Source organism: Brachycentrus maculatus, unplaced genomic scaffold (assembly GCF_059751285.1).
Source record: "Brachycentrus maculatus isolate JH-2025_06_01 unplaced genomic scaffold, ASM5975128v1 h1tg000089l, whole genome shotgun sequence".
In the NCBI taxonomy this organism is placed as follows: Eukaryota; Metazoa; Arthropoda; class Insecta; order Trichoptera; family Brachycentridae; genus Brachycentrus; species Brachycentrus maculatus.
Window position 1 is genome coordinate 1,517,501 of NW_028280843.1, and position 26,113 is coordinate 1,543,613.

The 26,113-nt window shown below is 33.3% G+C and overlaps 6 protein-coding genes across 6 annotated transcripts in view; 4 read left to right on the forward strand and 2 right to left on the reverse strand.

Moving 5' to 3' along the window:
* Window positions 1-3,832, forward strand: part of LOC148310697 (RCC1-like G exchanging factor-like protein) — a 3,903-nt gene extending 71 nt beyond the window's left edge. Inside the window, exons 1-6 of the mRNA XM_088257886.1 lie at window positions 1-179; window positions 254-426; window positions 1,760-2,157; window positions 2,245-2,417; window positions 2,787-2,951; window positions 3,475-3,832. The exon at window positions 1-179 is cut by the window's left edge and continues 71 nt beyond it. Of these exons, the coding sequence (XP_088114012.1) occupies window positions 62-179; window positions 254-426; window positions 1,760-2,157; window positions 2,245-2,417; window positions 2,787-2,951; window positions 3,475-3,812 (1,365 nt within the window). The 5' untranslated portion in view covers window positions 1-61 and the 3' untranslated portion in view covers window positions 3,813-3,832. The remainder of the gene's footprint in view (window positions 180-253; window positions 427-1,759; window positions 2,158-2,244; window positions 2,418-2,786; window positions 2,952-3,474) is intronic.
* Window positions 3,833-5,395: 1,563 nt separating this feature from the next.
* Window positions 5,396-6,621, reverse strand: MED27 (mediator complex subunit 27). Its single transcript, XM_088257925.1, has one exon. The coding sequence runs from the start codon at window positions 6,431-6,433 to the stop codon at window positions 5,537-5,539; it is 897 nt and encodes a 298-aa protein (XP_088114051.1). The 5' UTR covers window positions 6,434-6,621; the 3' UTR covers window positions 5,396-5,536.
* Window positions 6,622-7,494: 873 nt separating this feature from the next.
* LOC148310699 (centromere/kinetochore protein zw10 homolog) lies at window positions 7,495-12,152 on the forward strand. Its single transcript, XM_088257973.1, has 6 exons — window positions 7,495-7,678; window positions 7,864-9,625; window positions 10,321-10,527; window positions 11,098-11,227; window positions 11,478-11,619; window positions 11,718-12,152. The coding sequence occupies exons 2-6, from the start codon at window positions 8,131-8,133 to the stop codon at window positions 11,931-11,933; spliced, it is 2,190 nt and encodes a 729-aa protein (XP_088114099.1). The 5' UTR covers window positions 7,495-7,678; window positions 7,864-8,130; the 3' UTR covers window positions 11,934-12,152.
* Window positions 7,495-12,152, forward strand: LOC148310700 (uncharacterized). Its single transcript, XM_088257975.1, has 6 exons — window positions 7,495-7,678; window positions 7,864-9,625; window positions 10,321-10,527; window positions 11,098-11,227; window positions 11,478-11,619; window positions 11,718-12,152. The coding sequence occupies exons 1-2, from the start codon at window positions 7,599-7,601 to the stop codon at window positions 8,129-8,131; spliced, it is 348 nt and encodes a 115-aa protein (XP_088114101.1). The 5' UTR covers window positions 7,495-7,598; the 3' UTR covers window positions 8,132-9,625; window positions 10,321-10,527; window positions 11,098-11,227; window positions 11,478-11,619; window positions 11,718-12,152.
* A 4,239-nt stretch (window positions 12,153-16,391) lies between these two features.
* SsRbeta (signal sequence receptor beta) lies at window positions 16,392-19,027 on the forward strand. Its single transcript, XM_088257909.1, has 3 exons — window positions 16,392-16,519; window positions 16,649-17,026; window positions 18,651-19,027. The coding sequence occupies exons 2-3, from the start codon at window positions 16,652-16,654 to the stop codon at window positions 18,849-18,851; spliced, it is 576 nt and encodes a 191-aa protein (XP_088114035.1). The 5' UTR covers window positions 16,392-16,519; window positions 16,649-16,651; the 3' UTR covers window positions 18,852-19,027.
* Window positions 19,028-21,228: 2,201 nt separating this feature from the next.
* Window positions 21,229-25,990, reverse strand: Tmem63 (transmembrane protein 63). Its single transcript, XM_088257912.1, has one exon. It carries the CDS (start codon window positions 25,765-25,767, stop codon window positions 23,536-23,538), a length of 2,232 nt encoding a protein of 743 aa, XP_088114038.1. The 5' UTR covers window positions 25,768-25,990; the 3' UTR covers window positions 21,229-23,535.
* Between the last annotated feature and the right edge of the window lie 123 nt (window positions 25,991-26,113).

A 26,113-nucleotide genomic window follows, 5' to 3' on the forward strand; every position in this document is an offset into this window, starting at 1 on the left:
AGGACCAGATTTCACCAGATTCACTGAATATATTGATTTGCTAAGCAACAAATATATTAAAATGAAACGGTTTGATAAACTTTTTGAAAGGTGTTATAGACCCGTACTTAATACACAAAGACGATTTTCAATAAAAAGAAAATATCCAATAGACCGCGAGCAAGAGGATAATCTTCCAAGTTAGTAAAATGGATTTCTATTTTAAAACTTTGAAAATCTAAAAGTTATTTTATCAATGTTCAAATTTTCGTAGCATATCAGTACCCTGTGGCTAAGCCTTCTGACCGCCGAGTATACGTATGCGGACTAGCTGAAACCGGAGCTCTTGGGATACAAATGCCTCAAGGCAGTAATTCAGCCAAAGATAGAAGTAGAATTCGCTTGCTAGAGTTTCCAAAACGCATTCAATTTGGTGAAAAACACGATGTAAGTTTGTTTCGTTACTTGTTTATTATATTAGAGCGATCATTTGTTACAAAATTACTATTTCGAAATCATTTGATTCTAATAATTAATACAAAGTGAAGAACCGCATCACTGAAATCACTACTGTTAAATTCTTCTTCTTCTTCTTCTTCTTTTTCTTTTTGTAGATCCTAGGGATCTGTTTGTGCCTCCGCATGTCGCTCTTGGGATGTCGACTCCCAGCTATCTTTCCATCTTTTCAGAGGTCTGCCAGGGGGTCTGCGTCCTTCAGGGTTGCCTTGCAGGGCGATACGTGGAAGTCTGTCTTCTGACATTCTGTTTATATGTTCCTTCCAAATAATTATATATATGACTGTTAAATTAATAGACGTAATATCATGAGTTAATGAGATGCATGGAAGGGAATGTCTTCCTTCTCTGTTCGCTTTAACATTTAAACATAAATTAATTTAGATAGTTTTGCCCTCAATTATCGTAAGACTAGTAAAATTATACAAAATCTTCTTTTGTGTATAGGTTAGTACGAACAATTTGCATTCAAATATTTTATTATTTCTTACATATCGCTCACTCCTTTCAACGTCATATATCAAAAAATTTCAATTTTTAGTTGTCCACGTTTTCGGAATGCCCAAAAAATGTACTATATACCAGCAAAAGCGGCATATTTTCAACTTAATATTTACCCACTACAGGGCAGAAAGTGTTGTTTTTGTATTTTGAAAAAAATGTATTGTTTAATTATTTTTTTAAATATACTAAATATTCAAATGGAGAAAAAACCTTCAGGTTTTACCTAAAAACATCTGTTGTACAGTAATTAGTTCAATAAGTGGCTTGATATTTATTTTAAATACATTTATTATATTATTTTACTTTAAAAACGATCTCCTGAAAAATCAAGTTTTTTTATATATGACATTGTTGAAAGGAGCGAGTGATATGCAATATTGAAGAAAAAGAACCTCTGCCAAAATCAAGCAATAATTGTACTTAATAGGTTTTTTTTCCCTTGAATTAATATGTTTTATTAGTCTTACTCAGGGCTTTTTTTTCCATGTAACGCGGTGGAACGGCATTCCGACACTTTTTTCATGGATAATTTTGAATTTTTTTAATTTTTAAAAATCATGTAGACGAAACAATGTTTGCGCTTATTATTACAATCTATATGTATTTAATTTGTCAAAATGATAGGAAAAGTTGCCTTTAATTTAATTTTAATGGTATTTTAATATTATATGTTTTATTAAAAAGCTTGACATGAATTGAGTTCCGGGACCTTTTTTATTTTTAAAAAGCCCTGGTCTAACTACATTTAATTTCTTCCTAGGTGACTGATATTACATCTGGATATGGATTTTCTGCCTTTTCTGTGAAAAGTTCAGACTGTTACAAGGTTTTTGGAACTGGATTGAACACAGATTCTCAAATTGGATATCACGCACCTCGCCGCCTAAGTCCTTTGGAGGTTCTCCTCTACCCCGCGCCTATAGCTCTACCACTGGTCAATCCTGAAACTACTAAAGTCATCAGTCTATCTGCGGGAAGGGCTCATCTTGTCATAGTTACAGACAATGAAGGGCTTTTTACATTAGGAAACAATGCGTACGGGCAGTGTGGAAGAAAGATTAATCCTGATGAAAATTACAAGGGGAGTATGATAGTACATAAAATTAAATTGTTAGATGAAGAAAGGGTAATACAAACCCAATGTGGACAAGACCATAGGTATGTTTTCATCCAAATGCTGTAGTTTTCAATTACCACTATGTGGTATCTCCTTTCGATATTTATTATAAATTAATCATGTTTTAGCATGTTCATTACGGAGTCAGGCAGAGTATATGCCTGTGGCTGGGGTTCTGATGGACAGTTAGGAAGAGGAAACCTTGATACTGATAGTCTCATAAAACAAGTTACTGGTGATATTGAAAATGAGAAAATTGTTAAATTGTCTTGTACAGCAGACTGTATATTAGCTCTAAATGGTAAGCTCTTTTTACATGTACATTGTAATGTTTCTAAAAAGTTGACCTGTTTGCTAAGTGTAAAATTCTAATGTTTATTGTTTTGCTAGTTGCGACCTTTTTATAGCCCCGGCGAATATAGAAGGCCTTCTGTATATATACAACCCAAAAACATGCAACATTTTTCATATGTTGCTATTTCCATTTGATTTCTCAAAAATCAGGTTGTGGTTCTGTGGTTAGTGTTACGGAATCTAAGCTAAAGTTTCCAGGTTTAAGTCTACTCTTCCACAACTTGATTCAATAACGGGTGTCCAGACCTATGAAATGGAAGTGTATATAAAAAGAACATTTATATATTTTTTTAAATGTATTTAATTTTTTATATAGATAAAGGAGAAGTTTTTGGCTGGGGCAACACAGAATATGGTCAGCTCAATCATGGCAACAGTACTTTACAACAAATGAATGTCTCAAGAGCACTGAGCGTATGTAGAGGCTATGGCAAAATAATAGATATTGCTGCTGGAGGATCCTTCTGCTCAATACTTAATGGTTAATATTTACTATTTTTGGAAATCTATTTTATTTTAAACACTTTATGCATATTAAAAACCCAAACTGATTACTAACTGGCATAGTACGGGGTGCATATTCCAATAAGTTCCAGCACTAAAGGAAACAGCATTAATCAGGGTCATATTAACATGTGAATATTTATATCTTAACATGAACTGTGATATCAAATGCACCATGACATGCAAGTATAAAAGCGAGAAAATGGTGTGCGATTTTGGGGATTACTACTTAATACTAAAATCTGTATTAAACAAAAATGTCATATACATATTTAACAATTAATTTTTGCCAGATAAGACAAGTAGCAAATCCTACTAGTTATGTCCGAGGGTCAAGTGTATCTATCTCTATGTATATATTATTTTAAAAAAACATTACTTGAATAAGTCATTCCAGTAACTAATAAATTCTAATTTTCAGCAATTATTTGCATTCTATACTCTTTTTTATAAATTAATACTTATGCTATGGCATAATTATCACTTATTTTATGTTGCAGAAAATGGCCAAGTTTTTTCATGGGGGTATGGCATATTAGGGAAAGGACCTGAAGTTCAGCATAGCTTCAAACCTGTACAGATCCCTGCGACACTGTTTGGTAAAAACGAGTTTAATGTTGACTCAAAAGTGACAAGTATTTCCTGCGGAATGAGTCATATGACCGCAATAACAAACTCTGGAGACCTTTACGCTTGGGGAAGAAACAAGTATGGATGCCTGGGTTTAGGCCAAAAGAAAGATCAATTTTTTCCTCTAAAATCCTCCATCGGTGCCAAAGTAATTAAAGTTGCTTGTGGAATTGATCACACCATTTCTTTGTGTAAGCCATTTGTCTAATAAAATAGCATTTTTAAATAGTTTACATTCTTTTTAATTAATACTTTAGATTATGGAGATAAGAGGTACATCTAGACTTCTAAATCAACATTCTGCAAACCACCACTGGACCTACTTTTATGCTTATTAAAGTGACACTGGTACTCTACCACTTACCCCACCTATGAGGGATTAGAGAAAGTGTATTCAGACTAAATTACAAAACTTTTATGTTCGTGCTTCTTCTTTTATTCAGCGACAGGGCCTTTTTATCCAGTCCAGCAAGAAACTATTATACAGTTTTGTAAGTTACATTAAATGCCTGTAAGGAAATACTGAACTTATGACGCTTACTACAAACAGCAAAAAAACTCCCCGACAACAATGTGTTAACTTTATTATTGATCACATGAAGATAATTTAATATAACCCCCTGTTCACATGGAAGGCATCGCCCATCTAGCTTGTACACGTGTACAATTATACCTTACCAATTGACTTGTGTTACAATTAGACCTGTTTGTAGAGATCGTGTAAAGATGTGCAATATTTTAAAGCTATAGGTTGAAACACAGAATTGTTACGGCGCAATATTTTTGAAAACTTGACCTATGACCCCAAGCGCCCGCTAGAGGGCAGAGCAGGGGTGCACGCAGGAAATATTTAAGCAGAGACCCAAGCCCTTTTTGAGATTGATAGACTGAATACACTTGTTCTTGTGCTGTCATAGCAACCTGTTGATTAAACCGACTGATTACCAATATGTAACTCGTAATGGAATAGTCATTAGTTGGTGTGTGTATACAAATGACAGTCGTTAGTTAGTTTCCATGTGAATAGGGTAATACTTCAGGAGTCTTCTAAATCAGTGATGTAGAAAACAAGGGTTTAAAATTTTTGCATGATTCTAAAGTTCTTAAAATGTTTTTCACTTATTGACAATTAAAAAAAAACATGTTTATACAAATGGTTCTCAAACTTACAGTAGTCTTAAAAGAAAACAATTCAAACCACTAATCTAGAACAGCATAAATATTATAGTAAAAAAGCAATATGAACCCAAGTCTTTGTCTAGTGGCCCATATAACCACTTTGTTATGGAGATCGATAAAGCAATATTAAAGTATAAAAATTGGCAGGATACGAGTATTGTAAATAAAATGGGTCGGGTTGTGGTCCCATGGTTAGTGTCGCGGACTCTCAAGTCAGAGTTTCTTGGTTTGAACCCACTCTACCACAATTTAATACCTATTTTTAATAATGAGCCGCACACAGAAATAGTATGAAAGTATTTTTGTAAATAGTAACACAATTATATTATTTCGAGAAATAAAAATACTTTGTGTTTTGATCCACTCGCATTTTTATTAACCAACTAGTTTCGGCAACAACCTGTTGCCCTCTTCAGTGTTTAATTTATGACTGACTAAACCCTGAAGAGGGCAACAGGTTATTGCCGAAACTAGTTGGTTAATAAAAATGTGAGTGGATCAAAACACAGAGTATTTTTATTTTTCGAAATAATATATCAATATGATCCACAAAGTTAATGCTTTCAATATTCAAAACAAGTAACACAATTTTTCTTTTAATTAAAAAAAAGATATTTGAGATAGTACATTTATTATTTTACACGTTTTATTATCCTAAATTACATAAATTATTGTTGAACACTTTCATTCCTTTGAAATGTAAAAAAACAGACAAGTTTTTTTTGTAACAAGTCTGTTTTTTTACAGCTAATGTCATTGTTTACATTCTTCGTGAAAAGGCTCCAGTGTCCTGAAATCTCTCCAAGTAGGCGGCAAGGCATTGTGCAAGTGGTTCCCGCACCTCTTGCAAGCTTCACTGAACAAGTTGATAAAACTATGGAACCAGGTCATGAAGGAGCGCACGGCCAGTTCGGGGAGGGTTGGGGAGTAGAAGTGCAACATGGCAGCGTGTGCATTCTCCGTCACTTTCCGGAACACCTGATGTCGAGATTCAGTCCAGAGGTCCAGGGCCTCGCCGTGCCCTTTCACCACAACCCACTCTATCATGAGCCCTTTAAATGCCACCACAGCTTTTAGCACATGACCCAGACTTATCTGAACCACTGCGTTAGTCGCAAATGGCCGTGAAACTGTTATTTTCATGTCATTAAACAGTCTATCTATTGTGTGTATTACGTTGTCAACATTCTGAGGAGGTACATTGTGGCTACTAGTCTGAGTCCTTCTTCTTTTAGCGCTGCTCGAATTTATATACGATCTCTTCAGCGAATTTTGACTTAGTAATGCTTGAGCTAAACCGCTATACTCGTGAACTTTGTCAGTCCATTTGTAACTGCTGACCAATTTCGTATACAACGCTTGTCGTTCCTGAGTAATCTCTTGGCTCAAAAACGTTGTGTTACCCAAATTAAATGGTCCCGGAGGAGCAGTTAAACTACCGATAGCCTGTTCTGCATCTCTTAGATTGATATTCACATTACTCAATAATTCTTGTAGCTCTATCAGGAATTTAGTTTCTCTGCCATCTTCGCCGTGATCCGCCCTTACGCCATTTCCCAATGTATCGAATACTTGTCCCACGCTGGATCTTAATGCTCGGATTGAGTTTAAAGCTATATTGAGCTGATCGATACTGACAGGTAAAGCCATTTCACTATTCCGCAAACTATAATCTTGTAAAAGTGTACGTTTATAGTGCCATTAAATTATTTCTAATTTTTTACCCAAAAATATTAAAACAAACCATAATCTCTGTCGGAACTTGACTACTAAGAAAAAATCGATATAAGAATACAAGTTCGAAATAAGACGCCGCAAATAAAAACGTCAATCCACAATTGACCGCAGATAAAAATTGAAAATAATAACTCATGCTCATAGACAATAAGCCTTGACGTAGTCGAATTTCGCCGTTAGAGAGACGGTGGCGATCTTCATGATTTGGCTAAAACATCCAAGATGGGTGAAAAGCCATTAAAAAGAAGAAGAAATAAGCTAAAACAACCATGGGTGAAATGGTGAAATGTGATGGGTGAAAAACCATTGAAAAAAAGAAGAGAGAAGATATTTATGATTTGTTCCCTAAAAAAATGATTAGCCGTTTCGGTGACATCCCTTGGTCACCCAGGTCACCAGATTTTTTTCTGAGGGGATACTTCAAAAGTAAAGTGTATGAAATCAACCCCGCGACATCTCTGCCCTAAAAGAAAATATCGTTCGCAAAGTTAGTGGCATCCCGGCGTCAATTCTCTAGCAAGTGAAACAAAATATTCTGAGGCCAGATTCCGAGAGTGTTCCCGACGAGACGGTTTACATATAGACGAAATAATTTTTGACAAATCAAATCCGTACTTCCTCTTCTTTGTAATAGTTATTGAAATTAATTTTTATCATTTGAAATTTATTTATTACTCAAATTCGATATCCTAATTCTGCCACCGGACACACTGTATTTTCATTCTTTGATAAATTAATTTGAGAGAGACTTAAATATACTCCTTTATCATATGACGAGAAAGATTTTTTTAAGTACGAAATGATAGAATAAAATTATGTTTTTTTGTAATTGATTTTTTGTAATTTTTCAAAATACCGACAGGCAATCTGCCTGTCATATTCACAGATCAACCATTTAGATCATAATACTAGTATATAATCTTTGATTTAGATATTAGTCTATGTACTAGTATATAATCTTTGAGTCTATGGTTAGTCTGTAAAAATGGCAAATAGACACATTGACAGCATGTCGTTTGTCAAACCTTGATTCGTGTATGGGATCGATAAAAGAAAACTGCTAAGATCTAGATGAAATATGTCAGAGCCTCTTGAAATTCCAAAGGAAATTGAAGAAGTCAAGGATTCCAAAAAAATTGACGAATCTACTCTCGAAAAGTTTGTATATATTTCTGACTAAAATGTTAATTCAATAAAATTTTGCTGCTGTTAAGTAGTATTCACCTTATTTTTAATGTACAGTATAATTTTATTTTATGCTTGTAAGTTTGTACAAATAATCACTTATATAAATCGACATTTTATCTTGTAGTAAACTGTAAAAATATGTTTTCTTATTTTAGATTAGCTTTGGAAGAACTACTTAGAGAAGCCAGTAGAGGAGCTATCAGAGCAGAAGCAGTAGGTCCTTCTGGGTGGTTAAAGAGTCAGTTACCTACAACAAACAAAACTTTCTTGAAAAATACTCTCAGACACGCTGTCAGTTCTAACAATTACCGATTTAACAGAGCAAATAATCGAGAATCAGGTTACGGTATAAAAAGAGAATCTGACGATAAGTATAAGAAAAGGAAGAAAGAAAGTAGATCCGAAACACACAAAAGTAAATAATGGAGATTCGAAGTATCATGCGGATTAGTAATGGGGAGGAATTACTTAATCCTGCAGAAAAAAGAAACCTTGTAACTGATCAAATTTCACACCTGCAAAAAGAAATTAAGTGTTTTCTCGGTGATGGTCATATTGATATAAGCAGTATTGTGGGGAGATGTCAAGATAAACTAGAAGCTTCAGAGGCTTTAATTAACGAAATTTGCGTATGCCAGAATCACATAGAAGGGGAAGCTTTGCAAGATATCCTCAACTCAACCCTGGAACTCCAAAAAATATCATCCAATTTGGAAGAAACTAACTTCAGTCTCAATATAATAGAACAGTTGGCAACTTGTGACACACAATTAAAAGTGTTTCATGAGCTCAAAAGAGATAACCAACTCAACGGTGCAGTCACTACGTTGTCAGGTTTAACCGATCTGTTGAATCATCCTGTTGAAGGTTTAGAGGCTTTAGGATTATTTAAGCTGTTGAAAACAGATTTAGTACTATGCTGGGAGCAGTTATTAAATGATTTATCTGATTTATGGAGTACATTCCTTCATTGGTCAGATGTTGTTATTGATGATAAGAAAATTATCACTATTAAGTTTAACAACAGTACAATGAAAGGCGAAAATGAAGTACTCGATGCACTTATCACTTCAAAACAGATTCATATGGAAATGAAGACTTTTTCTAGCTTTTTATTAAAACATGTAATGAACCCCATAATTCATACTAACACGGAGCTAGAATATTCTCCAGATGATTCAGAAACCTTAAAGATAATTGTACCATTGAATTATAAATCTTTACCTCATTACAAAATTGTCTTAAAAAATTTAAAAGTTCTGTTTAATTTTTTAAATATTAACTTTGATTACATTTTACCTGATGGAACTACTTTGCTCGGATTACTGGGATCATTGGTCTGTGTGGACTTCAGCGATACTTTAATTAAAGATTGCCTCGTCCATACTATACCCAACTGTATTAGTGAACTGCAGGATTATGGACAAGTCACGTCTCAAGTTGAAGACTTTCAACAATTTTTGGCGAGTATTAACTTTTTTGAAACGGACAACTTTTCAATATTACAATATGCAAATAATGTAGATGTTTTGTTTGCAAATAAAACTAGTCAATATTTTCTGGAAAATGCCAGGAATATAATTAAGAAAGACCTGGATAGTATAATGTCAGTCGGAACAGATGCAGAGTCAATGGATATTGAGAATACGTTAAAAGATATTCCTTCAGCTGCTGACTATTTGGTTACATTTGCAAAAGCCTACGATTCGTCCCCATTTTTATTTACAAGATGTGCCGTGTCCCGATCTAGCCAAGAACTCCTTGATCTGGTTGTAGTAATGATGGAACAAGCTGCTCAAGCTTCGGAAGTTTGTGCCAAACGTCTGTACTACACGGCTAGAAATGTATTTGAGCTGTATATTGCTGTAGTGCCCCTTTATTTTAAAACAACACTCGATTGTATGCCTCAACAAGTAGGTTTGTATATTTTTATTTTATTTTATTCATATTTTATTTTTATTTTAAAGCACTCTTTCATACACATATATAATTTTAAATAATAATTTTTCTAAGCGTTATTTTTTAATTCTTATACAAAATATATGTTCTTTGAAAGGTGGAGACTGACCGGAGCATTTCGTCGTAACGTAACACGTTACGATGCGAGCATTCAGGCAGTCAGTACACCGAGCCAAGCGCTCCATCCATAGTTTCGGATGCTCGCCGCGAGCGATGTTACGATGTTATGTTACGACGAAATGCTTCGGTCTCCGCCTTAATATGAGTATTTAAAATTGAGATATTGTTTGAGTAAAAGAGTTAATATATCATTAAGAAATATCATTAATCTCATGATACAGTACATATGAGCTGACAACAGCCATCTTTGTCGGATTGAGAAAGGTTTTTTGGCAGAGGCCCTTTTATTTGGACGTATGGTAATGTATAAATTACTCCTAAACGGAGAAAACCCAGATTTCTGAACAAGTATTTGGACACACTCAAAATCTTGTGAATTCAAATAGCTGTTTCACAACAGGGAAATAATAGCTATTGCTTGTCCAACTCCATAGTCTAGTTACTAGACTCTAGTAGTTAGCATAACCTAACATGCATTCTTAGTTTCAATTCCAAATAAATTAATATTAAAGATTTTTTCCTTATTTTTACAGCACTGTTTCATAACAATTGTATGTATTTGGCACATTTTCTTTTGACATTTGGACCGAGATGGGCATTTCAATTACAAAATAGACAAATTGACTACACAATATCGTTTTGTGACCAAGTGAAGGAATTGCGTGATCTCGCAGCGGAAAAACTTCTAAGTCACATGAGAATGCAAAGAAAACAAATTCTGGACACAATCAGATCTTCAGGTTTGGTATTTACTTGATGTTATAGGATAATTAATTTATAATGCAATGTTAACACATTTCGGACGGGTGTTTTTTACGCCTGCGGACCGCTGGCGACGGGATTTTCACGGGATCATTTTGTACATATTGTTTAGACCTTTACAAAAAAATTGGTACACAGTATTAATATACAAACATTAAATAATTCCTTCTTTTTTGACTTTGAAATGAGGTCAGCGCAGAAGGTAAAAATACCCTTCCCATCCTTAAGCATCAATCGACCGAAACGGGTAGAAATACCTTTCCCGTCCTAAGTGTGTTAAGTAAATGTTCATTTCAATATAACTTCATATTCATCTGTATACAATAATGCAATGTTGACAATGGTCAACATTTTACTGTAAAAAAAATTAGCATTAAAAAATTTACAGCAAAATGAAATAATTATATCTCAGAAAAATGTAACTGCCTTCTCTAGGACGGACTGTTACTGAAATACATACTCTTCACTGTCACCAAAAGTAGTTATTCGTTTACCATTATTCATTTTATTATTCTTGATAATACATATCCATTTTGAAAATATTTTAGATATAAATTATATCGCAACGAAGGATTTTTTAAGTGAAAATGCTGAAAAGAGTATTCGACAATGTTTAAGGCAATTGCAGTTACTCAAAACAATATGGATTGGAATCTTACCCCAAAATGTATATAAAAGGTTTGCATTGTATTTCAATATTTTCTCTATAAAATTTATATAAGGTAAAATAATTTTAACTGATCTATTATTTGGCAAATATTTATAATTTTTTTCTTTATGTATTTTTTTGTTTTTTCATTATATGTAGTGGTAAATTGTACCAGACTACAATTTACCATAAAAAGTTTTATCATTATTTTGTTTAACTAATAAATATACTTGAATTATCCTTCACACTTAAAATAATATATTGTTTAATTTTTTGTAGGCTAATCACTTGTCTTGCAAACATATTTGTTAATGAACTTGTTTCAAAAGTTCTTATACAAGAAGATATTACTGCTGATGTTGCATCTCAATTATCAGAAATCTATGCAATAGTTTTAAATAGATTACCTCAAATATACCAGGTAAACATAACACTCGTCATATGTTACTCTTATTATATTCATGTTTGCATATTTATAAATACTCATATTTAATTTCTACATTTTACTTTTTTTTACAGAATGAACGAGAAATTCTCACCCATGTCACACTTTGGGAAAAATTAAGTGAATTAATTATAGTACTGCGAGGAACTTTAGCAGACATTGAACAGAGGTGGTTTAATGGCAATGGTCCACTCGCTTCACATTTCAAGCCAGAAGAAATGAAAAGACTTATCAGAGCACTATTCCAAAACACAACATTTAGAGCCAGTGTACTTTCTAAAATAAAATAATCAACTGATATTTATTATTGGAACTAACTTACATTAGTAGATCCTGATACATAGTAGGATACAGTAGTGTATTTTTCTCCAAACAAACTCACTTACTTATTTTGATAGAGAAAAGTTCTTTATGTGTATCCTTATTTCATCATATATATAAAATTTAAAGTAAAGCATAAGAGATGAAATGTTCTACTAATATGAATAAAGGTCTCATTCATACGAACCGTTTTATCGTCATATCCCAAGAACTATAACCTGTCGATGCATTCTCTTTGTAGAGATGTCCAGTGATGTAAAATATGTATGTAAAAAAATATAGTCATAAATTTGCATTTTCCGGCAATTGTGTCACTGTGCCACAGTGCTTCATTTGTAGCACTTATAAAAACAAAGACGAAGTCGGGGTAAATTATATGGATAAATTAAAAAAATGTATCCCGCATTTATTCATAGAGAAGAAAAAAAGAAAATTATAATAGAGTGATTGTGTGAGACATGAAAGTAAGTGAGAAGCAAACGGATTGAAACTACTGTATACTGATGCAAAATTGTTGTATACTTAGAGTAAGAATATGGTGGGAGAAAGGGATAGTAAAACGTACTTATAGCAGACATCCAGCGGTAGGGTATCGATTGCGCTAGCAATCCTACTGTTCAGAACTGCTGTTTTTGTCTTGCAACCTCTCTCTATTGCTAGCGGAGTTGTTACTTTGGTTCACTCCTGTCCTCAGGTTGTAAATCTGAGGACAAACTTCAGTAAAACTCTAAGATAACAATACTCTTGAAGCCTCTGATAAGGGCCGTTACCGTTACTGACAATGGTTGTTAAGAGTGTCAGCAGTCTGAAATTCATATGGTGATCAAGTCCAATTCTTAATCCGGTGGGCTAGCAAAGGTTGTGTGAAGCAAAGTAAAAAACAAATCTAAATAAACTGCTGGGTCAATTGAAGAAGCGAAGCAAAGATAGGAAACTGACAGAAACTGATTTACTTTAGACACACGCAAAGGCTCACCGCCAGCCAACTAGAGAGAGAAAGAGAGCGATCCTACGCTGGATCATCCCCCTTCCCCCTCGCACTAACTAAAAATAATAATGAAGATCCCCTCGGGATGGTGAGACGTCATTTGCTGTTCGACCATCACACCGACAACATGTTGTATAAAACAAAATAATATATTTTAATGTGTATGTGTGAATGACCGAAGCTATTCGGATCGCAGGGTGAATCGGATGAAACTTAGTTAATATCAAGTGATAAATCCTTGTATGGATACATGTAGATGTTTACTATCTTAGCAAAATTACCAACTGCAAAAAACTTGATCCTCGTATTATTTAAGAATAAATTAACAAATTGTGTAAATGTATTTATTTTATTTATTTAAACTTCATGTACAGAAAATAAAAAGTACATTGGCGGGCTTATTGCTAAAAAGCAATATCTTCCAACCGACCAAAGACGGACTAGTGATATTGATCAAAACGTTTGATACCATATATAGCCGTTTGCAATCAGTGGGCAGATAGTACTTGAACATTTAAAAAAAACATAAATTACAAATTGACATTTAAAAAGAAACATAAATTAACAAAAGACGATAATAAGGAGGGCAAAGGAAGAAGGGAGATTAGGGAAGGAGGTAGAGGGAGGAGGTTTGATCGACAGTTAGGATTCTAATGACAGATAGTAATGTCTCAGACGTTTTTAAAAGTTAATACATATTATTGTCTGATGTAATAGATTTTATCAAAAAACTAAAAAACAATTAATTAACAATTAGACAAAAAAGTATTCTAGGATTCTAATGATAAATAGGTAGAATTCGGTAGCAAGTTTAAAAAAGAGAGGAGGGGTCAGGGGAGGAGGAGATGGACAGTTAGGGTTCTAAGGTAAGATAATGATGTTTCAGGCGTTTTTTGAAGGTTAAGATAGAAGGTGCATTTTTTACATGTAGAGGTAGTTCATTCCAGAGTCTAGCCGCTTGGACAGTAAAGGAATTACTGAGGAATGCTTTGTTGTGGCAAGGAATGGAGAGTGTTCTCTCTTGGGAAGAGCGAAGCGATAGACCATGATCAGAAAGGTAAACGAAGTTTTCTACAAGATAAATTGGTGCACTGGGGTCGTGAAGAATGTTATATAGTAGGGCAAGAGATTGTGAATTTATGCGTTGTTTAAAATGAGGCCATTTTAATTCAGTGCGACAGGGTGAAACATGGTCATATTTCCTTAAGTTAAAAATAAAGCGAATACTATGATTCTGAAGTGTAAAGCCAGGTGTAAAATTTTGCTTCAAAATATTAGTTTTAAAAAACTAGCATTGCATTTTTCTATGTCGCCCCGTTGCTTGTAGTGGCCATCTCCATAGTGGACAAAGGTTTTATTATAAGTGTTACTGCTAACGGTACTGGAACACTTTTCATTAAGAAGATGGAAAAGCGCAAATGAAGACAATCTTTTATTTATTAAAAAATCACAAAGTTATAAGAACATAGGGTCACAAATATATCGAAAATTACAAACTTATTAAGGCGAGAAGAACAAAGCGACACCAATATAAAAACAGAGCGAGCGCGGCGTATACACGTTTTGAATATTATTTAATCTGAGCACACAAAAATTAGTCCCCCACCCCTTATATATGATTTTAAAGGAGCTACACGTGGTGGGGACAATATTATAAACAAAATATAAGTCGATGAACTGCGTCTCTTTGTTCTTCTCGTGTACATTTATTAATACTATTTTAATACATAAATTATTCTGAAAAATACACAGATTTTGGCCGAAACAATAAGATATTAAATGATAAAAATACACAAAGTGAGAGTTCCGCGCCTTACGTCGGCAACAGTACTATTCCATGATATTCACTCTTCGCTGCTCAGTACTATCGTTAACGCCAACATTATCTATATAATGGGAAGGTACTTATTCTACCTCCAAAGTCATCTATTAATTCTACCAATGTAAAATTAAGCATTATATAAGGTTTTACTTTTCTCTCTACGTGTTAAAATGTCTAATAAATGTGATTTTAAATGGTTTTATTACTATTCATTTCTGAGATTGGCTTGTTGAAGACGGGATATTTGACAGCCTGTAGCTTATTTTTCTTCAAACCCAGGTAATATTCAACGTAATTGAATTTTTTTCTTAAATAATTTTTTTTAAATAAGATTTTCTTTGAAATAAATTTATGGTTTTGAGAATAAAAAAGATATTGAAAGGTAAGGAGTGTGATTGATGTTAACTTAATATGGTTAAAAATAGAAATTCAATAGGTCAGTTGTTTTCTGTGAAATATGCATTAATAATATCAATCCATAATTTAAACAGCAATGCGCGTTAGCGAGGTGCATTTCTGCCACATGTGGCAACAGACGTTAAGTGCGTCCCTTAAGGGTATCACCTTGCCGATATAATGTAATAATGATGTAATCTGTATTCATTACAATCCCTTAGCCTTCTTAAGAATCAGTGACTCCAATAAAAATATAAGAATGGTATTAAATAGACAATAACGATCCAAGAACATATTTTCGTTCAAACCCTTATCCGCACCCCAATGGTGCATAGGGCACTGCATCATATAAACGCAGTGTTATCTTGATCATTAACACATGAAGGAAAGGTGATCAGCCCTCCGCTTCAGGTACCAGTCCAGGGTAATATTGAATAAATATTAGAGTGAAAAATCACTTATATTTATTTGACCTCCCCTGGGGTATACTGAAACAATTAAATTTTACCGCAATACAGAGTGGTAACCCAAACACACCAGCCTCATCCGTATCTCCTACCAACAGGGAAACCAGAGACTTCAGAGATACCATCATATTGGGTGGCGAAAAGAGGATAAAAGCAAAGTTTCGTTAGAACCATGCTAGTGGAATTTGAAGTTGGTCGGCAACATCGCCGGAAAGAGCAAGAAGACCACGATCAATATCTACAGTCGGCCATCCACAAAGACGAGGAGCTCAACGATACACAAGAAGTCGTTATAATACGTCGCCTCCTTTACCGCCCTCCCCACTATCATATCATTATACAGATTTTTATAAGCACCCTTTAGATAATATTTTACGAAAATGACCATATAATTTACCCTAAATAAAAATTATTTTACCCACTTCAGATTTTTTATTATAAAAGGTACATTTTATTTTGAATATTGCTTGAGTTATGTAATAATAACAATAATTATGTTATATTATATGGCACAATTTTTGTGTTTAAAAAAAAAACTTTTCTAATTTAAATTATTTACAAAGGTAAGTACTTTAAATTCAAATCATTTTGTTAATTTATTATATTATTGAATTCCAAAAAACACATAATAGTATTTCCATAAATATGTTATAAGAACTATTTTAGCATTAAGTAGATTTAAAAATGTTTTAAGCTTGTAGGCGTTCGTATTATTCTAGCGTACGCGAACGTGGCAAAGGATGGCAATAAAAGTGAATACGTAGAGAAACGTCAGCTGCACAGGTGTTGAAGTCAGGCATTATTTCGACTCGGCGGCTTTTCGATATTTCACGGGCTCTGCAATAACCTATATTGAATAAGTTTATACCTTCCCATACTTTTGTAAGTATTTAAATAAGCTTTACAATAGAATATATCTGTTTTTTATCACCCGCTAGCCGTGTAATTTTATTTTCAATCCACACAGTTTTATGGGTTATCAAAACTTACAATTATTCTTTTTTATTACAGAAAATGAATTTCTTTGGAGTCGTAGCCGTGCTATTTGCGTTGACAAGTTCAACTTTCTGCGATGAAGATGTTTCAAAAGCCCGCTTGTTGGTATCGAAGCAAATTTTAAATAAATATTTAGTTGAAGATATGGACATCCTTGTCAAGTACACTCTTTATAACATTGGAAATAGTGCCGCAGTCAATGTACAGTTGGTTGACAACGGCTTCCACCCTGAAGCATTCACTGTTGTAGGAGGAGAATTAACCGCTTCCATTGACAGAATTCCCCCTCAAACTAATGTTTCTCACGTAGTAACTGTGAGGCCCAAAAAGTACGGATATTTCAACTTCACAGCTGCTGAGATCCAATACAAGCCTTCAGAAGATGCCACAGAGGTGAGTTAATTAATATCTCAAATATAATATAATTTAACAATGTAGGTCAATTAACATATTTATAGAACAAAGCTCTTAGCCTGTTTTTATCCTTCAAGTTATTCATTTAAAATATTACCAACCAATTTATTTAAACTCTCATAATTTATATTGAGTGGTGTAGAGAGGCCATTACTAAGTATTGCTTGAAAAAAATATTTTTTCTTAATATTCAACACCTACTTTCACTCTTATATTTATCTATAATTTTTTTTTTAATTACCTAACGTCCAAGTGACTCTGAAATCTAGCTACGGCTTATGCAACACCGCTTATCACGACCCTACTCAGGCTTCAAATTTTAAAGTTTCATAGCCTATGCCTACTCTTTAGTGGATACTCTTTATGTTTAAAGTTACTATAATTTCATGTATTCATGAGTGAAAATTCTAGGCAAAAACACGCGCTAATTATTTATTTTTATGTTCAATTAATAGTATTTGTACATACTATTAATTGAGATTTATTATAAGTCTCAATGTAAATGAGTAGAAAATTATGACAGCACATAATGACATCCATTCTAGAATACCATTTCTGTGACTTCAGACTCCATAAACACAGTGGAGCGGTGCAAAGTAAAAGAAATGTCACAAATTTAATTGTTACCACATGCCACATTGGTCTTAATAGTAAATTTTAAATGCCCAAAATGTCAATTAGAGTGAATGACGCATCACCTGAAAACTTGATGGATTCATATGTTCGCTCGGCTTCCAATACTACAAAGATGATATAAATACGATTTTACAGGAGGTTAATGTTCTATGTAGCGATCTTCAGTCGCATAAAATAATGCATGTGTGATACGTAATATTATTTGAAAAAAATATAGCACATTTGTGTGTTTTGACAGAAGACAATTTGCTTTTAACCAATTCTTGGTACTTTTTTCTTACTGGTTTCAAAAAGTACCTTTTCATCTTCAGGGATGAATATGCACTTATGCATTCTTGAAGATGACAAGATAATTTCGAAATCAGTTGGAATGAATTTGAGTTTTATTTTATAAAGTTTATAAATTGTGCCACAAAGTATCAGCAAAAATATTAAAGAAAATGTTATTTTCACTGTCAAATATATCGTAGTCATACAGGAGAAAGTGACCAAGTGCATATTTTACAAAAACGTAATCATTGACTATTTCATATCTTACTAGCTTAATATTGCCCTGAAAAAAAACCCAAAGGATTTTGAACTTGGAAGTATAAAATATAAACTTGTTAAAAATGACTAACTGCATTGGTGCTTATTTTCTTGCCAAGCAAAAGTTACTTAAATGGCCCTCCTGAAAATTTTACGTTTGATAGTTGGCCACTTTCTCCTGTACGACTACGATATACGTAAAATGAAAGTAATTTCAATAAATCAATATGTATTATTTAAGCTTTTAAAGAAATACATATAACAAATAAATAAGCATTGATCAAAAAGTGGAAAGGATTTTCGTTTCTCATAATACTCAAGAATTTTAAGACTAAGGATAAAAAAAAAATCAAGCTTGATCTTTTTTAATGTTTTGCTGATTGAATATAAAAAATTAAAAAATATAACGAATAGTGAATTTTATGTTTTTGTTTTTCAGTTCCAATTTGCTGTTAGTAGTGAACCAGGCGAAGGTGCCATCGTTGCCTTCAGAGATTATGACAGGAAGTTTTCATCTCACATCCTCGACTGGGCAGCCTTTGCACTGATGACTCTGCCTTCTCTCGCCATTCCCTTTGGATTGTGGTACTCTTCAAAGAGCAAATATGAAAAATTAGGCAAATCGAAAAAGGCGCAGTGAGAGTCATATCCCATTACAATAGTTTCTATTAATAATTTCATCGGTCGGTCATCTGATCGATTTCATTCATCGGAGAACTGTGATTTCGTTGTGAGTAGGTTCCTCTCATCATCATGTTGTTTTATGTAAATTATTGCTTATGAGTTGAATAAAAGAGATTTTTTACAATATCTAGCGTGTAGTATTTCTCCTCTTCGACAATATCCAAGTCATTTCAAAATATGTCTATTTGGCTGGCAATCCAGTATTTCTTGAACTGGATACTATGTTTCAAATGCAATTTTAACACCAGGGTGTGGAGTCGTCAAATGTGGAACCAACTTTCACTCCTACTACTGAAATTCCCATATGCATGATTATATGTATTTTTTACTTTGACCCTTATTCACATTCAATGGTGTATTAAGTCCTGCATTGGATAACGTGATGTTAGTGTGATGGGTAATTACTTGGAGGAAAAGTCATTACAGGTAGTTTAATTTATTTACGTATATGTATGTATAAGTTATTACGTTACGGATAAGTCCCACACTTCATATAGCAATACGGGTACAGTAAACAGTGCACTACTACTGTCCGTTCATATTTATTTTACCTCTGATTTATTTTATTTTATTTTATTTATACTAAACATATTTATTTTATTAATATTCAATAAATATATAAATAAAAACTTAACAACTAGAGGTAAAATAACTGTAGATGGGGTTCACGTAGGTGGGGTTGGAAAAATTTTAATTTTAATTTCGTAGAAAATTGTTTCAAATCAGTATATTTGTTTCTTCTTAAGAATAATTAATCAACAAAAAAATTTGGAATTGAAGTACACACTTTAACCACTTAACAGCTGAATTTTGGTGAGAAAATTCACCGCTGCAAGAAATCATCTCTAACAAGTCAAAACAAGACTGCCCGAACACCGCTCGGGTTACCCAATAAAAAACAGTACGCAAATATACTTAGTTTAGGCAAATCACTACCGGAACATGATTTGCCTGAACAGTGCTGGGCTCGTCAATGCAATACAACATCTGTTGTTGCAAAATAAGTTATAAATAAAATAAAAAATGCTCATATTTTGAAGGTCAAATGCAAAAAGAGAACAGTGGAATTTTAGGTAATCGTGCAATAGTTTTAGGATGAGGAATAAGTTCGTAGAGTTTTATGCTTTAGTATATTTATTTGGAATACCTATTCCTGCCCTATGAAACTGAAAAATGAAAAAAAAAGCCTGGGTGAGACAAAAAAAATAAAGTCGCCTTCAAATTGCTTTTCAACATCATGCCTGCTACAAGTGGACACCAGGATTTTTTTTGTACTGAATTATCACAGGAGATGAGAAATGGTGCATATTATGTCAATGTAAAACAAAGAAAAGAGTGGGTGGCTCCAAGAGATACGCCGAAGTCGAGAGTTAAGCAAGACCTATTTTTTTATTTTAAATTATTTTGCACTATACAACATAATATAAATACAAATACAAAAAAAGATCCCACAAAGGCATGGCCTGTGTGTGGGTATACAATATAATTTAGGTCATAGTAAAGGGTACTGGCAAGAATACAATACATATTATAAGAAGTAGAACTAGAATAAAAGTGTTAATACAAAATACTTCGACTTGAAAAAAAAAACTGAAAACCTCCACCTAAAGATGACCATGATCTGCGTTTGGTGGGACTGGAAGGGTATGGCGATGCACAAGAGAAACAGTACAGTCAATACCTTCATATTTCCCAACTGCACCGCGTAAATTAGGTAATTCAGCTGACGAGATCCGATCGACCATGCTAAACTATTCTTTAACAACGCCAGGCCCCATGTTGCACAAGTCGTCGAAGCCGCACTCCAAGACCTCGAGTGGGAGATTCTTTAGCATCAGGCATACTCTCCAGATTTGCCGCAATGCGATTACCACCTGTTCTGCTCAATGTCGAACCAAATGAGGGTTTGTACCTTCAATGATGAAAAGGATCTCAAAAACTGGCTCAACAACTTTTTTGACTCCAGGTCGCGCGATTTTTGAGGAAACTGGTTAAACCAATTGCTCAAGAGGTGGGAGCAGGTTGTAAACAGCCTCGACGCATCTATTTTTGATTAATTTATTATAATAATTTTTTTTTTTGTGCAAACAATTTTTTTTTATTAAAACGCTACAAACTTATTTCTCAACCCAATATATAACCCATTTATAAAGTTAAAAAATGAAATACATTCCCAAATCAATATTCCCCTTGGATGTTAACATTGCTTCATTAGTTTGTCTATAATATAATTATTTCATAGGTATTGAAATCAATACACTGATAATTTAGGAAACACTTAGGTAGGGAAGATAAGATAAATGTTAAATGTGAATAATGAAGACATATTGATCAAACAAAAAGCTTTATTAATAAAGTACACAATATAACTACTACATACATTATGTTTAGATATTATGTTGGAATTTTTAAACCCCTATGAAGACACATTGTAAAACAATCTGAGCCTCTTCAAAAATAAAAACTGTGTAGCATTCTTTTTTAAATGATAGGAACATAAAGCAGATTTATTGTGTTTGATTTAAATACAAAATACAATGAAGACTATCGAAAAACGTAGAACCATTTTTTTACATTACATTTTTTAAAGCTAAGATATTAATTATTTCATGTGGAATTTTTCTTTTTTCAATGACTTATTTGAATTTTATAAGTATTTAAAAAAATTGACATAGCTTTTAAAAAGTATTTTTTTTTATTAGTATGTATTTTTAATAAATCATTCTGATATCACATAAAGGTAAACTAAACTCTATTTACATTAGATATTTATATAAACTACATTAAATAATGCTAAAAGCTAAGGTGAATAGTACCTAATTGTAATAATATTGGTATCACAAGTATTGAAACAAAATTGAAATATGAATTTTAAATATTTAAGACCGTCACTTGCCCTTGAATCGTATATCATTTTTATTATTATGTTAATATTCATTTGATTTGTATGCTCCTTGTATTTTAATAATTCACAGTAAAGAAAAAAAATGCTTGATGAAATTTGTGAATATAATTGAAAATGTGAATAATTTTATTCTACCCAGTTAATTTTAAAATTAATTTAAATAGACTGGCAATTTGTTATTTATTATAACAAGGGCAGTAAAATTTATTTATTCATTATGTCAATAGTGTCATAGTAATTAATAATAAACTTTCAATTTATTAATGAATTCAATTTAAAAATTCATATATCATTGATTTAAAAAGTTGTTTATTGAACAGTACCAAATTTTACATAGATACAAATGTGAGCATAGGATAAAAAATCACTGATTTAAAAAAATTTCAATGTAATTCTTCAACAGTTAATTTAAAAAAATCTTTTCATAAATTTGTAGCCTTTATTTTTTTGTCCATAATCATTTTTTTTAAAACACTCAATTGAATTACGAGTATTTTCTGTTTCATTCTTAATACTTTTTGCAAATAATAATAATATAGACATAGTTTTAACTACTTAATTGTACATTTTGTCATTTTTGCACAGCCAACGAAATTCGACTGTACATGATACATTTACTTCTATCGGCCTAAAACTTATTTTCTTTGAAAAAAGTTGCTAATCAACGATTGGAGCCTGACTAACGGTAATTGGTACTAGGTGTTTAAAAAATTCAGAACATAATCAATCTATGAATATATTAAGACATTTATTTAATATATGATAGATTAAGATTAGGTTAGTTTAGTACCTACAAAGCACTATGAAATTACAACTTATGGAACAGAATTGATATTTTTGTTTTGTGTAAAAGAACAAATAATTCTTAAGATGAACTCAGCGTGCGGTGCAAAACATCCTAATTTCTGTAAGGACCAAAGAAACTAGGAGACAGATTTTATAGTATATCAATGGGCAATAACTACATTTTAACCAACAAAAATAAACAGATCAGTATGTAGAAGTGAGGCAAATAAAATAAATTTATATGATTGCAAATGATCTCAAACCTACTTGTAATAAAGATGGATTATGAAAAAATTGATAACAGAACATATCAAATACTTGCTGACGAATCGCAGGTCAATAAAATTAAGCTAGACATTAATATTAATTTTTATCTTTATATACAATAAATAAATGAATTTAAAATATGTTATTGCTCCTGTAAAATTTGGTCCTGGTGGGATGATAGCTAAAGCAGGTTAATCATTGATATATAATAAATGTCATTAGATATGGTAACAAACTTATAACAATGAAAATATACCATGATAATTTAACGTTGTAGATTGACGACACTGTCAATTAATTGCGATTATTTTCAGCGTAAACAATTAGAGATTTTCATTGTACAATGAAAACATTGAAGTCTTTAGTAAATAGAAATTTAGTAAATTTTTATTTTTTGGAAAACGGTTCCTAGTAGACAAAATTTTAATAATGTTAAACCTCATTTAGCAAATATTAAAGTTTTCAAAATAGTATTTTTCCTTTTGAAAGATAAATATATAATTTAAATTCTTTTAAGATTAAGATGTGTACAAAATGAACTAAAATGAGCAGATATTATTAATTAAAAATAGGAAAGGTGACATATATTATTATCCAATGTTAACTCTAATAGTATATACAAATTAAGTCTATAAACTCATAAATTACTCCTAAAGGAAAGGTTCACAAATACTGTACTGGTTTATATATTAACTACATTGCTGGAAAGGTTGCGACTCGACTCTCCGATATCTGATGACCCATAGTCATTAATGGAAGGTATATTTGATGGACTACCACTCAAGGGTTTTAGCAAAACTGGAGCAATATATTTAGTATTTGTTTGAATTTGGACATCCTGCTGAACAGGAATAGATTTACAGTTGGGAAAAGGACTGAGCATTAAAAACATTCCCAAAGTGACCAGTGTGAATAGGATAAGGACAATTGTTCTGGCATCCATACCACCACGGAGTCCCGCAAGAGCCGCCATACTAATCTGCAAGAATAAGACCGAAATCCTGACGAGACGAACCGCAGTCGCATGTATCTTACCTCCGTCTACTCCACTCATATCACTTGAGCCATAAGCAAAATAAAGGTTATGTTTGTCACCAAAATGCTTTAAAAGTAAATACACCATACCAAAAGGAGTTATAAGTGGACAAGCCACACTATACACGGTGGTTATAGTGAAAACTACAAGTGTCCATGCATAATGCACACCGAAAGGAAACTCATACAAAATAGCTTTTTGAACAGATGCCTTTTCAGCCTTCGATTTGATTAAACAAAGGTACCAAACATACATGAAAAGTTCAGGAAAACGAATGAGTTCTAATGCTGTTCCTATAAAAGCGGAAGTAATGACATAATTAACAAAGAATGCGCCTTTATCTGGAAGGAAGACACACTCCCATCTATAAGTGCCATTTTCAGCTTGGATGGTCCATTCGAGGAATGCTTGAACACTAGTTAAACCTAGAGAAGGTAGTATCAGCGTCATCATTAATAAGAATATAAAGGTTTTCATCATGATCGAATATGTTTGTTGAGAGCGAGTCCAATGAGATAACCATTGGTCAGAATACGACACAATCACGGGAAGAAGTGCCGCCATCGTCCAAAGAAGAAGTGTAGGCAAGAATTCCGAAATCAACGGACTAATTTTCTTGATAACACCGGGTTCTACATTGAAAGCGTCAATAGTGTTAACAATAATGGCAGGTGTACTGAGGAAAAATAATACAATGAACAAAGAAAGATTTACAAAAAATGCTTTGGTGTACCACACCCCGGGATCAACGTTTAAGTTCTCCCAAAAGATATCTGTCGGGGCAGGGGCACGGTTCAGGATCCAGTCACGGAAGGCACTCGGACGGAACTGAGTGATGATGTGCTCTACCTCCTGGTGAGACGAAACAGTAATAAAAGCTATCCCGAGTGGTTCGTAAAGAGCTTTGGCTTTCCTTCTCTCAGTTTCTGCAGAGAGCCTCGTTTCTTCTGTGGAATAATATTCAATACCATCCACTGCTTCTCCGCACAACTTGGGCTTGACCATTATATGTTTTCCGGTTCTTCTTAAGTATACTTCAGAAAATAGTTTGGCTTGAGCGGCTACCTCTCGTTTGTTGTCAAGTTTAGTTAATTTACGAGTATTGTGAGCCAATTGCACATCTAGAATCCCAACTTCGGGAAACAATTGTTTCAAGTACGTTTTGATGGTCACTACATTTCTATCAGGCTTGGAAATGTTTGTGATCATTAAAGTTCTGGTGGCGTAATCTGGAGGGGGTTTTCTTCCGGTGCATCTTTTCATCAGTAAAATAGATATTGGCAAATATGAAAATCCAATAATCGCATGTACCCACAGCCAAGATGATGTAGGTTCTAAGTTGCTTATAGTTGTATGTCCAAACGTTTTTTTATCTCCCTCGAGGGTGCCGTGGAAGTTTATAGGCAAAATGACCACGAGAGATACTAATGTTATGAAGCAAGTCAGTGTGATGAGATGTCTTTGAAAGGACAAATAATGCACGGCATCAGGACCGCACCGAGCTTTAATTTGCTCTCTCGATAGTTTGAAAATAGCGGGTATCCAAGAACAATATTGCGCATCGATATGTGACAGGGAATCTAGTCCAGTTTCAGCCTCAGTGGAAACTTCACCTTCGCAATGATTGTAAAATAAATGGGTCCATTTATTTGTCTGCTGAACGAGAGCGAGACGTCCATAATTCCAAGCAGTTCGGCGTAAACCAGCGAACAAGAGCAAAAGACAAAGCCAGCTCACGACGTTCAAAGTGAGAGTTTCTGGAATGCCTTCGTATACATTAGTAATAATTACCGTTGCGTTGTGTTTCGGATTTATCATACAGTTGTCCGTACTGGGCGCATAACCCCTGTCATTGAACATACTGTCAAATGTATCCATTTTGGGTGTAAAAACTATCTTCAGACATTAACGGAAATAAATTCACGAAACAATAGCAAAAATATTAAACAGCAGTCAAAGATGACACACATGACACATATAAAATTGACAATGACAGCATCTGTCACAACATTCTGGGCTGCCAGTTGTAAAAATAGATTCTGGACCAATCGACCACAGGCTGCGTTTGAAAATACAACTTCTGCCTATTACGATATACTAAAGAGTGAGGTTACATGCACATACATAACCTCACTTTTATCTGTCACTGCGAGTGTTAATTACCTTATATAGAATTAAGTAACTTTTATTATAAGCAGTAAACCCACTCACTTTAGGAATAGGC

Excerpts from the sequence above, each read along its gene's own strand:
- LOC148310700 (XM_088257975.1), top strand. The coding sequence starts at position 7,599 with ATGTCAGAGCCTCTTGAAATTCCAAAGGAAATTGAAGAAGTCAAGGAT. Across the intron at positions 7,679-7,863 it reads GACGAATCTACTCTCGAAAA|ATTAGCTTTGGAAGAACTAC; the intron begins GTTTGTATATAT and ends TTCTTATTTTAG.
- MED27 (XM_088257925.1), bottom strand. The coding sequence starts at position 6,433 with ATGGCTTTACCTGTCAGTATCGATCAGCTCAATATAGCTTTAAACTCA.
- SsRbeta (XM_088257909.1), top strand. The coding sequence starts at position 16,652 with ATGAATTTCTTTGGAGTCGTAGCCGTGCTATTTGCGTTGACAAGTTCA. Across the intron at positions 17,027-18,650 it reads CTTCAGAAGATGCCACAGAG|TTCCAATTTGCTGTTAGTAG; the intron begins GTGAGTTAATTA and ends TTTGTTTTTCAG.
- Tmem63 (XM_088257912.1), bottom strand. The coding sequence starts at position 25,767 with ATGGATACATTTGACAGTATGTTCAATGACAGGGGTTATGCGCCCAGT.
- LOC148310699 (XM_088257973.1), top strand. The coding sequence starts at position 8,131 with ATGGAGATTCGAAGTATCATGCGGATTAGTAATGGGGAGGAATTACTT. Across the intron at positions 9,626-10,320 it reads TTGTATGCCTCAACAAGTAG|CACTGTTTCATAACAATTGT; the intron begins GTTTGTATATTT and ends TTATTTTTACAG. Across the intron at positions 11,620-11,717 it reads GATTACCTCAAATATACCAG|AATGAACGAGAAATTCTCAC; the intron begins GTAAACATAACA and ends TTTTTTTTACAG.